The sequence below is a fragment of the Plasmodium knowlesi genome, assembly GCF_000006355.2.
Source record: "Plasmodium knowlesi strain H genome assembly, chromosome: 12".
Taxonomy (NCBI): domain Eukaryota; phylum Apicomplexa; class Aconoidasida; order Haemosporida; family Plasmodiidae; genus Plasmodium; species Plasmodium knowlesi.
The window spans coordinates 1,634,636-1,647,239 of NC_011913.2; the positions used below are offsets into that span (position 1 = coordinate 1,634,636).

The 12,604-nt window shown below is 38.0% G+C and overlaps 4 protein-coding genes across 4 annotated transcripts; 2 read left to right on the top strand and 2 right to left on the bottom strand.

The window, feature by feature from the left end:
- Positions 1 to 1,168: 1,168 nt before the first annotated feature.
- Positions 1,169 to 3,922, bottom strand: PKNH_1237100 (ATP-dependent RNA helicase MAK5, putative; the record flags this gene model as incomplete). The annotated part of the gene is made up of 3 exons (XM_002260385.1): positions 1,169 to 1,533; positions 1,680 to 3,565; positions 3,843 to 3,922. 3 exons carry the CDS (start codon positions 3,920 to 3,922, stop codon positions 1,169 to 1,171), a joined length of 2,331 nt encoding a protein of 776 aa, XP_002260421.1.
- Positions 3,923 to 5,111: 1,189 nt separating this feature from the next.
- PKNH_1237200 (histidine--tRNA ligase, putative) lies at positions 5,112 to 8,282 on the top strand (the record flags this gene model as incomplete). The annotated part of the gene is made up of 1 exon (XM_002260386.1): positions 5,112 to 8,282. One exon carries the CDS (start codon positions 5,112 to 5,114, stop codon positions 8,280 to 8,282), a length of 3,171 nt encoding a protein of 1,056 aa, XP_002260422.1.
- Positions 8,283 to 9,237: 955 nt separating this feature from the next.
- PKNH_1237300 (prolyl hydroxylase-like protein, putative) lies at positions 9,238 to 10,434 on the top strand (the record flags this gene model as incomplete). Its single annotated transcript, XM_002260387.1, has 1 exon — positions 9,238 to 10,434. One exon carries the CDS (start codon positions 9,238 to 9,240, stop codon positions 10,432 to 10,434), a length of 1,197 nt encoding a protein of 398 aa, XP_002260423.1.
- A 678-nt stretch (positions 10,435 to 11,112) lies between these two features.
- PKNH_1237400 (conserved protein, unknown function) lies at positions 11,113 to 11,679 on the bottom strand (the record flags this gene model as incomplete). The annotated part of the gene is made up of 1 exon (XM_002260388.1): positions 11,113 to 11,679. One exon carries the CDS (start codon positions 11,677 to 11,679, stop codon positions 11,113 to 11,115), a length of 567 nt encoding a protein of 188 aa, XP_002260424.1.
- Between the last annotated feature and the right edge of the window lie 925 nt (positions 11,680 to 12,604).

A 12,604-nucleotide genomic window follows, 5' to 3' on the forward strand; every position in this document is an offset into this window, starting at 1 on the left:
GAGGATAAAATTAGGTTTGGGGGAAAAGGGCCATTCCGCGCCTCAACAGTGGAGTAGCGGATTCAAATTCACATGTGTACAAGGGGAAGAGAGGTGAACTAAATGGCGCAGTGAAATAAAACGCGCTCTCAAAAAGTGATGCAAGAACCCTTATAAATACGTCACCGTCGCGGGAGGAAAGGAAAAAAAAAAAAAAAAAAAAAAAAATTCATTCAAGCAGGATAAATATTTGTACATGTATTATCGCACCCTCACAGTTTTAAGTTATATAAAAGTGAAACACAACAGGATAAGCTTCTTTTATTCTAAAAAAAAAAATTATCACTCACGTGGAACTGCTCAAGTGACTTATAACAGATGTACATCTGTATAGTTCAAAGACTTGTTCATTTGTAGGAGCAGAAAGGAGTGATGAAGATGTGTAAAATTCTATCGTTCCTAAGGCAGTGCGCTGTAGCACCAACTGTATATGTGGGACTATTTTGTGCCGTTATCCGGATAGGATGGAAAGCTACCTCCTCAAGTTGGCTACTCAATGTGGGGGAGAGAGCTGCCTCCATGGGGGGATATATACCGCTTCAATTTTGTACTACTTCATCATATCATCGTTATGGGGAGACGATTGAGAATCATTCAGGTATGTATGCACAAAGGGGGTAAGATTCCCTTACCCGGTTTGCTAATTTGTTGAAAAGCTCGTTTGTTCTTTTTTTTTTCTTCTTCTTCTTTTCAAATGTTAAGGAAGAAAACATTTTTCCTATTGCGAATAAATTGAGTTTGTGAAAAAAAAAAAAAACAAATTGCATTGGTAAACATGAAAGTTGCAAACACGTTCTCGAAGAATGCCATATGGACAATGACGCAGAAGGTGTGTGTGTGTGGGGGGAATAAGGGGGGAGATTAAACTGAAAAAATTAGAACCAGATTATAAGAAACGGTGCAAAGGGCACGAATAACATGTTAGCGCGAGTAGGGTAAAAAAAAAAAAAAAAAAAAAAAAAAAAAAAGGTTATTGCCCCTAATTGGATTACTTAAAAAATGGGGAAAGCTTCTTCCCTTTTTTGTATGCACAACAAAGCAAACCAGAGAGACACATTTTCATCATCAAAAGGGGGGGTTATTTCTCTAATTAATTTTTCTTTTTTTTTTATTTCTCTTCAAATTGCTACTACTTCCCGTAGAGTGTACTGTACAGCTCTTTCTTCAGGCGTAGCAACTGCTTCAGAATGGTTTCGTTTGTTATTTTCCCAGATGGGTTGTCCGAATCTGAGGAGCTTCCTTCTTCGTCTTCCAATTCAGCTTCTCTAGCTAGCTTGCTTAAGAGGGATTTATTTTTATTGTCTTTAATTTTATTTTGCAATTCTATCATTTTGTTGCAACAGAGAATTGCACTGTTTATTTTGGTTTGTTCGTGATTGCTGATTCGCTTCACCATTTCTAGTTCTTGCAGATTCTCGAAAATGAGGCCTATTTTTTTGAGTGAACTTTTCCAGCGCGCAATTTCATCGTCCGTGATAAAGCAGATGCAGGTGCCTTCAGGGGGATGATGGTGAAAAAGCATAAAAGGGACAATGTTGACGGGAACGCATATTTAAGAAAACGTTACGTCAATTGGTATATTTTCACAAACATGCAGTTACGGAACTGATTTTTTTTTTTTGGGGGGAGGGGCTCTTTACCTGTCTTGAAATTTCTAGCCGTGCGGCCAGATCGATGTACAAAGGTGATATCCGAAACAGGACAGCTGAGCTGAATTATAACGTCACATTTATCTAGGTCAATTCCTCTACTTAGTACATCAGTGCAAAACATAACGGAATGATTGGTTGATTGAGAAAATTTTGAAATGCTTTGCATGCGCTCCTTGAGAGACTGTTTGGAATGTATAGAGAAAATGTTTATTCGTTCCTTTAGCGACATACCGCAACGGTATTTTTTTGGAACGGATGACTCTAACCCTTGGTCAAAGAATAAAAATCTAAATATGCTATTTAGGTCTTTAGTTTCCTTTATAGTGTTCACAAAGATTACGATTTTTTTTACCTCTCCATGTTCAGCACTATCACCGTTGCGGTTTAACTGATTGGTGTCGTCTGTAGGTTGGCCCATTGAATCGGTTAGAAAGTACATCTTGAGAAGGTAAAAAAGTTTGTGTATTATATTTTTCCTTTCGCATTTAACTACGTTTAGGGAGAGACCATCGGGGAGGATGCTACCTGCCTCACCCCTCGAGGGGCCGTCTACCAAGTGATCATCAGCCAAATTGATAATACAAGATTTTTCTTTCCTTATAGTAACATAATTTAATAATTTGGCTAGATTTTCATTTTGCAAATGGACTGATAGCCCTAAAGTAGCGGAAAGAAGAAAAGTTTGAATAAATTTTTTCTTCTGCGCCACGGATTTGTACAAATGTTTAGCAATAAAATTGATGTCCCTCATGAAAGACGTTTCTATCATCTTGTCAATTTCGTCGCATGCAAAATATCTGACGTGTTTCATTTTATCCAAATAGTTTATCTTATCACTTAGGAGTAAAAAGTACTTCAATCTTCCTGGGGTACAAACTAAGATTTCTGGTTTGTTCGATATAATTCTTTTCTGCTTATTAAGGTTTAATCCTCCAATAATTGTTGCGATGTAAATGTGTGTGTACTTATTTATGTAGCTGAAATGGCTTAAAATTTGAATGGCTAGTTCTCTTGTTGGGACTAATATAAGGCACCTAAGTTTGGAAATGCAGCTTCCCTTTTTTTGGTATTCTCTTAATTTGTTTTTTACTATATTGTTTAATATGGGTATACAGAAGGTTAGCGTTTTTCCCGTTCCCGTTTTGGACACTACTATTATGTCATTCTTAAGATTTATGGAGTGCTCTAGGGTCTGCTTTTGTATTTCTGTTGGCTTCCAGAATTTGGCGTCATGTAATGATTTCATTATGCTATACAAGAGGTGGAGTTTTCCATTCATGTTCCACCTGACGTAGTGCACCTTGTACTTGACTTGGTCCGTGCCTTTGAAGTTCTCTTCATTCTGGATCACTTTTTGTATGTCGAATCTTTCCCTCTTGGGCGCCTCCCCCTTTGTGGGGGAAGTGGTTGTGGAGTCGATGGAGCAGGCGGCCTGATCGATGGAAACGCCCTCCTCATTACATCCCGTAGAGCCATTTTTTGGTTTTTTTTTTTTTCTCCCTCTTTTTTTTTTCCTCCTCTTTAACCCTCTATGGGTGTCTTCCCCTTGACTGTCAATTTCTTCGAGGGTGAGTTCATTACCATCGGTGCTCTTGGGATTTTTTTTCTCAATTGACTTTTTCATAACTTTTTTAGAATCATCCTCCTTCGAATTTGTCTGGTCAACATTTTCTCGTTTTCTCTTTTTACTTCTTTTACTAGGAGATAACTTGCTCCCATTTTTGTTTCCATTAATTTTTTTTCTTTTTATTCTTTCCTTGTTAGTCGCACTCGTTTCACCTTCCTGGGGTGAACCTTCCAAATCGTCTTCGGTTAGAACCTTTACGCTTCCCGCATCCGCGACTTCGATGGACACCAGTCCTTTTTTGCGAAGCCTGAAAAGGGGTCACACAAATTAGAAATAATGAATTGGGGAGGAAGAAACGAAGGGACATTTTGCAATGTCCTAGCAGTACAGTGTTATTTCTTTTCTTATCACAATTGTGAAAAAAAAAAAAAAAAAAAATTATCATAAATTTTGCGATATATATCGAGTCTTCCATAATCAGAACTTAAACAGTGGGGGGGGAAGCAATTCCCCTTTTCTGTTACTGCTGATATGTTAATATTGAGAGGGGCGCTTTCGCAAAAGACCACTGTAGGTTGCCTTACTCTTTGAGGAGGGGAGTCTTCACAGCAAAGGGCTTAAAAATCATTTTGCTTTCTGGTCTATTCTGCTCTATTTCGTGCATACGTGTAATTTTGCATGTATATATACGCAAATGGACATCCCCCCATGCATATCTCTCGCCTTTTCCTATAAATTGCGTTGCATCTGGGCGGTAAAAGAGCGTTTACGTGAAAAATGCGAGGCACTTGGACGGGATATAAAGCAGAAATACAAAGGAAACGTGTAGTAGGAGTGGCCACAGAAGTATGTAAACAAAATATGTAACAACTTTTCGAGCACAGAAAATAAACAGCGCAGAATGTTACAAAAACGGAAGAAAATTAAAGAACAAAATGGTGAAAGGAACGGACAAACGATGTCACAAAAAAAAATAAATAAAATAACCAAAATCGTAATGCTCATAGGGGGGAAAAGAAAGCATAAAAACTGCAAACATATTAACGCTGTAAATTTATATGCGTACAAAATTATGAACTGAGTAATTTAAACCGCTCATAGGGGAGATGTTGCCCTTTTTTTTTTCTTCTTTTTTTTTTTTTTTTCATGCGATTCTCATTAATTGGTAAAATGCCACGTTTCACGTGTCGACTCGACTGGCTCTCTCACCGTATTATGCTGCCCGCACTCCGCACTGGGTTCGTGGAGTTATGGGTTTTTAAATTCCCCCGAACTGAAGCACCACCCATTATTTTTTTTTTTCTCTTCCATATTTTGCTACATTGATGTTTCTCTTCCTTTGGGGGAAAATAGAAAAAAAGTGAACTCACAATAAAGCGAACAATATTGGATGAGAGGCAGTTACCTTATTTTTACCACCTCCTTAAGGAAAAAAAAAAAAAAAATTGAGTTAGATTTTTTTTGAAGTGTAGGAGCTACTAAAGTAGTTATATTTTAAGCATTAGTATAAATTAATACACTGTTGCACGCTCTAATTTGCGGAGTAAGCGCTTGCCTACTGCCAGGGAATGCATAACAGCGCACATGCGAGAAGAAACGCATCCGTATGTATTCCTATACATAGGGATGCGTAATACATACTCCTCTAACGAACCGACGCATCACTCCGAAATATGATCTCCGAATTGTAAACTGAACCCTGAACTTCGAGAAGACGCCCCCCTTTTTTTTTTTTTATGTCTCCTAAAGTTCGCTTAGTCGTACAAGTTCACCTAAGAAATCTGTGTCATTCGATTTCCCCTGTACAAGTTATACAAGAGACAGGAAAAGGAAAACCTTGTACTGCGACGAAAATGAGCATAAGCGTTTACAAGAACAAAATATTCAACACCAAAGATGTGGTCGATGTATGCATACACCAGAGGCACCTGAAGCTGGAGTCGTCCAGTTTTAAGGATTCCGTTTATAAATTGAACGAGCATAAAAGAAGTGTGGACGAGTTAGCAAAGGGAGATGGGTTGTTCATCAATCAAGCGAATGTAAATGTTGGGGGAGAAAATGCCCCAAAAGAAGGAGGGCAGATCGGGCAAGGAAAATGCCGCAGCTATCACATGGACGAATTGAAATGCTTGTACTTTTTTTTTCTGATAAATATGCTACGATTTAAGAACAGTTTGGATTTAAATTTGATAAGGAGCGTTTGCTGTTCTATCAACAGCACCTCAGAATGTATCTGCGGGGTCGAGGAGTCATGTTCCTCATCAATTGTTCCTCTGCCGAATAAACCATCACAAGAGGGATTTCCTCACAGTGAAGTACTAAAACAGTTCTTCATTTCGAATTTGAAAAAATGTGCTAAATTGGAATACAACCTGAATGATTTCAACATGTGTATAAGTGTTGTTCTAGAAAACTGTAGCATAGTTTTTTTAAATGCCTACAAAACGGTATTCTTGTGCAAATACCTAACCTGCTGCCTATGTAACGTTCTGGAGTTATTTCAAATAAACTGTGACGTGTTATTTAAAAACGCTTTTAACAATAACGTGAATAATAGTAACATACAATCGGTGAATGAGCTGATAAGCAAAATCAAATGGATGACACATGATTCTAAGGTGGAGAAGAATAAGGAGTTGTCCAAAAGTTTAAGCGCAAACTTGTTATTGTTTGTTTATACGCAAAGTAAACTAACGGACGACGGGGAATATTTTATGTACCTAATAAATCAAAATTTTAAGAACAGCATAGATAGCTATAGAAGTGAGTACACAGACGAAATGAACTCGTTAAATAGCTATATCACCATGTTGTGTAAAAATATGAATGATACCCTTGCGGTCCACATTAGGAATATGCTTGATATTACATCCAAGGTGGTGCCATTATTCGTTGCGAAGATGAACGAATTTCTTAAGACGAATGAACAAATTGTTCAAGAGCACGCAGATCTGAAGAAACCTCTGTCAAATGGATTTATACTGCTAGATGACAGCATCGCTGAAGGAAGCACATCATCAGGTTCCATCCTCTCCAAGTTGTATGAAGAGAAATATTTAAAGAGCATCGAAGAGAGATTCCACCAGATGCTATATCCCAACGAGTTGCAAAAGTTTAGCGAAATGAACAGCATATTTTGCGAGTTGCTAATTCTACTGACAGATATTATTATTCAGACGAACATTATGTACGACATAAAGGCATATAACAAGGCATTAGCCCAAGTGTTGAAAAATAAAAAAGTGTCTGGAGGCGTTCACCACATAGGGGTAGGGTGTCTTGAGTTTAAGAATTTTCTCTACTCCCTGATGGGAGAAAGGGGGGACTCCCAGTTGGGCACTTCTAAACCAACAGAGGGAGAATCAAACGAAATGATACCCATGAGTGCAAGAAAAATTGTTATCAATAATTCCTTTCCTTCGTTAAGGAGAAAGTTAAATGTGTACAAATTGGATGAGCAAATAGAGCAAGTACTAATCCAGAAGAATATCAATTTTAATTTGAAGGTTCCAAAAGGTGCTAAAGACTTTACAGGAGAAGACATGCAATTGAGAAATATCTTTTTCGATTTTATAAAGAAGAAATTTTTACTACACGGGGCAGTAGAAATAGATACTCCCGTTTTTGAACTAAAGGAAACCTTAACAGATAAATATGGAGAAGACTCTAAATTAATATTCGATTTAAAGGAACAAGGAGGAGAAAATCTATCTCTTAGATATGATCTAACTGTTCCTTTATATCGCTTTGTCAACACAAATAATTTGAATTCTCTAAAAAGGTTTCATATAGGAAAAGTGTACCGGAGAGATGAACCTAGCATGAACAGAGGCAGGTTTAGAGAATTCTATCAATGTGATTTTGACATCGTAGGAAAATATGACACTCTCCGTACAGATTTCCATATTTTGTTCATATTTTGGGACATTTTAAATAATTTAAAAAATGTCATTGGTAATTTTAACTGCAAAATAAATCATAGAAAAATCTTAGAATACATGCTTCTCTCCAGTAATATTCACAAGGATAAGGTAAAAACAATTTCCAGCAGTATAGACAAATTGGATAAAATAACGTTTCAGCAATTTCGGGATGAGTTATTAAATGAGAAAGGAATCCCTGTGGAATCGGTAGATAAAATCGAAACGTATATTTCGAAGACGTTAAGTTTGTCACCCTTTTTAGTCATCGAATTTTTGAGAAACGATTTAAGTGAATCCCCTTTTGAAGAATCTTACAAAAATGAAGTATATCAAGTTATAAATCATTTAGAGGAACTTTTTGAGTTGTTAAAACATTTTAATATGCTTAATCAATTTTCTTTTGATTTATCCCTCGCCAGGGGCTTGGATTATTACACGGGAATTATATTCGAATTTGTTCTCCTGTCCGAGACGGGAGTAGGGAGTGTAGCTGCAGGCGGGAGATATGATTACTTGATAAGAAACAAGCGAAAGGAGTATATCCCATCTGTTGGCGCTTCTGTGGGTATTGAGAGGATCATTGCCATCGCTGAGGGGGTGGTAAAGAAGGGTGGCTTGCTTCTGCCTCCAGGGGAGGGTGGCCTCCTTACTAAGAAGGAAGTAACGATGGAGGATGCTCCCTTAGGGAAGGTTGCTTCATCGGTGAATGTCGCTTCTTCTGGCCTATCCCTGAAGGAAAATTCGGTAGATGTCCTCATTTGCAACATCAAGAAAAATTGCTTTAAGGAGACCATCGAGCTGTGTAAAAAGTTGTGGGAGGAGGACATATCGACGGAATTCATCTACGTGAAGGACCAGAAGATACAGAAGCAGCTGGTTTATGCCTTGGAGAAGCAGATTCCCCTGGCCGTCATAATTGGCGATGAAATTGAAAGGGGTGTTATCAAACTACGAGAGTTGACACAGGACAAGGAGAAGTCGGCGGGGGAACGGGAAATCAAGTTAGATGATTGTGTGCAGGAGATAAAAAATTACTTTAGTGAAAACCTGACCTGGAAGCAGAGTATCACGAAGGCTCTGTTTGGCAGACCGGGGTTGTAGCAGCAGTCGAACATGGAGAGCAAGGACACGCGCGAGTCAAGGAAGGGTCGAAAAAAAAAAAAAAAAGAAAATTAAATTTACACGAAAAAATCGCGACCCTATTCAAATGAGCATAAAAATGGACGCACCTTCGTCACACATAGTTGTGCGATAGGGTAAACATGAAAGCCGCTCCATTTCGAAAATACAGGCGTTTTCTATAGCATTTTTAGCGCACGTTCTGCTCACATTTTACACATGTTTAACGCCTTTTTTCCTTTTTTTTTTTTTTTTTTTTTTTTTAATCCCGTTTAACCGCGTCCCCAACAGGAACCGAAAAAAAAAAAAAACCTTTATTTTGAAAAACGTGCCAACTTATTGGCAAGGAATTTTTTTTCCAAAGATTTACATCATTTGGGGGGCGTAAATGAGGAAGCTATTCCGCTATACCTTCCGAATGAGGACGGGAAATATAAGCCAAGGGGGTTGAGTTCTTTTTCAGCGTGCAGTTGTTGGAACAGACAAAAAGGAGTGGGAGGGGGACAAAAAAAAAAAGTAAATGTGAAAGTGTAGTACATATAAGGGCCTTGAATAGATCACTTGCAATTTTACTCTTCGCGTCAACTTCTTGCATGCACATGTGCGTATGCAAATGGGAAGGTTCAACCGTGTAAACGTTTATCCTTGAATGAGCTCTCCTTCGTCTGAACTGGCCTATCTGGAGGTCATCTGCACACCATGTGATGATAAATCAGAGAAGGGGAAAAAATAGGCCTATAATTGTTGTACACTCATTTTCCACACTTAAGAATTAGTATATTCAGACATGACATAGATAATTCGTAGGCTCACAGCGCCGATTCGAAGAGGGGAAATAAAAGGATTCACCCCAAACGGAAGTATTTTCTTTTCCTTTTTTTCCTTTCGCTAATCCGTCCTAAAGGAACAACTTTCCATGTTTGCTCCTCTTCCCAATATGGAAGTCGAGTGGGATAAGGAAACTGTAACAAATTTTTACAATTATTTGTGCGGGACGGTTAACTACCAATATTGCGTGGAACTAGAAAAAGATCTGCGAATAGAAACCGGAACGGAACAAAAATTAAACAAACAAGGTTGCAGCTCATGTAGTGACCATCATAGCGATGTAAATATAAGTTGCTTCAAATTTAAAAAAGATGATGATGATATATTGGGAGAAATACTAGACAGTGAAAAGGAACAAGAAAATGTGAACAAGTCCCTGGGAGAAATAACACAAAAGGCATTTGCCATATATACAAATGTAATTGCCAAGGCTGCTTCCAAAGGGGAAAATGAAGTAACCCTACAAACAGACCATTTTTTAAGAAGTGATATTTTGAGGCTGGTTTTTAGTAAGTACATAACAACCAAGGTGAAGGAAAGAATTACAGAAATAAGTTCCAAGAGCACAAAAAATATTGTTTCTTTGGCGAACCCCTTAAACATAAATGAACATGACTTAAATAAAATAAAGACCGACACAATTGCAAGTTTGATGCACGATTATGTGGGGATACAAAAATATTTCCTGGGAAGGGACTACGCCAAGTTAATATTTGATGAGTTAATTTTTATCGAGTACAATAACCAGTTTAACGGATTTGGCAGCGAGTACAAAAATGTGAGAACCGATTTTTACTGTTGGACATATATTACTAGCTTAGATAGACAGAAACAAAGAGGGCTATATAAACTGTTAAAAGAGCTATCATTACTTCCGTATGAACTAAATAAAAAGGCAAATTTATCTTTGCAGATAGGTACACTATTTCAGTTTTTGTACTTCTCCCCGAATAAGTCTTATTTAAAAAAGCATTACCAAGGGGGGTATGGCAAAATGGACAACGGAACGAAAGTTACGTGTATTTATGTTCCCTTTGTGCATTCAAATGATGATGTAGAAATTAAGTTGTACAAAAATCAGTATAATGAGGAAAGTGATAAGGCAGAAACGAACATTAGTGATTCCACAACCCTTCCATCCAACGAAAGGGATGATGTCCCTTTTCGGGTAATAAAACCTGAAAGCGACTCACTCATCTTTTTGCAAACAAGGAATGTCTCGTACGAAATTTCGAAGACAAAAAATAAGTTTTTCACAGTGAACCTTTTTATTTCAGGGCCCGTTTCTACGGATCGGCGATTATAATTTGACTTACTCTTTCGGGGTGATCAATAAAAAAAGGGGGTATGCGTAGGAAGTATGTTCGCACGGGTATATATGTACCATTCTGTTTTGCCCTCTGATGGGCATGTAGATCTCGCGTGTGTGTACCCCTTTTATGTTTTTAAAAGTCCTGAGGGGGAAAAAGTTGAGCAAAGAAAAAGGGGCTCCAAAAACTATTCCTCACGTAAGATACACGCATGTGTTGGCTCCGTAATGAGGTGATCCCACAAATATAGACAGTATCATGTTTGACTGAGACGATTTGTTCCCACCACACTGATATTCCTGCAGTATAAACCTTTTTTTTCAACTTTCTCAATGTGCCCGCTTACGGTAGGACATACTCACAACTGATGATATGCTTCAAAGAGATGAAATACAAAAAAAAAAAATTCATTACCTTTGCTTGAGAACATCTTAATATAATCAACTTTTGCAAAAAACGCATTAGTGTAATTTTGTCCCAATTTTTGAATAGCTTCTATTTCTTCGCAAATTTTTTTTTTTTGTTTTCCCTCAATATGAAAAAAAAAATATGATGATAAAAAAAAAAAAAAAAAAAAAAAAGATTGTTAAAGAAGGTACATCGCGTTCCTCCAAGTGAACAAAAAAACAGTATGTATTGTGTACACATGAGTCCCCACCTACGTGGCCTGCTGTTTAAATGGTCTTGCGCTTCTCTCTAATTTTTCTCCTCTTGTTGACGTAGAACTTCCAGTACATTCCAGCGTTTCTTTTTTTAACTCCAATTTTTCCGATAATGTTGTAGTACTGTTTCTTCCTAATATTTTTGAGCCAACTAAACTGAAGTGTTTTCTCGACACATGTGTTACGTATCGAATTGGTGAACGGCGTTTCCTTTCCAGAGTCTTCACTGCGATGGGGACATTCACTTCCCCATCGTCTACCTCTGATGTTGTTCCTTATGCCATGTGTTGGTATAATAAGTTCAGTGTTGTTTCCCCAATGGACACTTCTTCCTTGTCCTATTTCGTAAGTTAACCCTTTTTTATGATAGACGGCGCAGTCCCCGAATAGCAGAAAGGAAATGCCATCATCCAACAGGCTGCGCACCCCTTCGTCTTTCTTATTTGCTAAACTGTTAAAACTGAGGAAGTTGCTTGTACGCACAATTTTGTTTACTAACGGAAGAGACGCGAAGGAGGCCTTCTGGTGGTTCTTACAGATTTTCCCAATTAAAGAAAGGCAACTTATTTTTTGAAACATTTTCTATGGGTAATAAATTCGGAGGAGTATAAATATTCTTTCATTTTCCATAAGAGAGTATTACACGTTCCCTTTAGCTCTCCCCCAGGGATGCATTTACGTGGTTTTTTACGTGTGCACGTATGCCAGTATTTACACTATGACAAAATGGGTAGTAAAAAGCAAAATTCGTGCTTAGTGCATTCCTTGCAGGCTGTTGGATTGGGGGGTTCACTATTCATAAAAGCTTGGTTCATAGGGTTGTCATTTTAACAGTGGTTCGCATGACATGGTTAATTAGAGAAAGGTCGGGGAGGAGGGGTTCCTCACACGAAAGCATGTTCCATATGAACAGCCGGATTTATAGTAACCGTTTGGGTTGCACGCAAAAAGAGCACAACTTACTTGCCTCGCAAAAAGTGGAAATAAACAAAATGGCATAAAACCATGTGGAAAAGGGTTCGATAGGTTACAAAAAATGAAGAACAAATTAGTGATGCAAAAAGGAGGTCGAAAAAAAAGTTCATTGTGCGTGTACATATATGAACGTAAGTACATATAGTTCCTTTTAAATGGCGCAATAACGGGGATGCATCGTGGGCTCGAAAGCGAGCTTCCTTCGCTGCACATTTTCAAGCAAGTAGTTATATTTTTTTACTACAATGTTGTGGGTGTGCCTATACAAAATATTTCGAAAGTGAGATAAGTAGATGTTCATTAGAATATGCCAACCTGTACACACAGCGCACCTTAACAATGAGAAGGAGGAAATCCTTTTTGGAAGTGATTCCAAGTCATATGATTATGTCGGCATATTGCATTCTTTAAACAGCACTCCTAGAGGCACATGTTCCCATGGACGAAGGTACGTAGTAATTCACGTCCCTGGGAGGAAAGACAAAATCACCGCGATGGGGTCGAATCGTATTTACGCCCCACTTCAGTT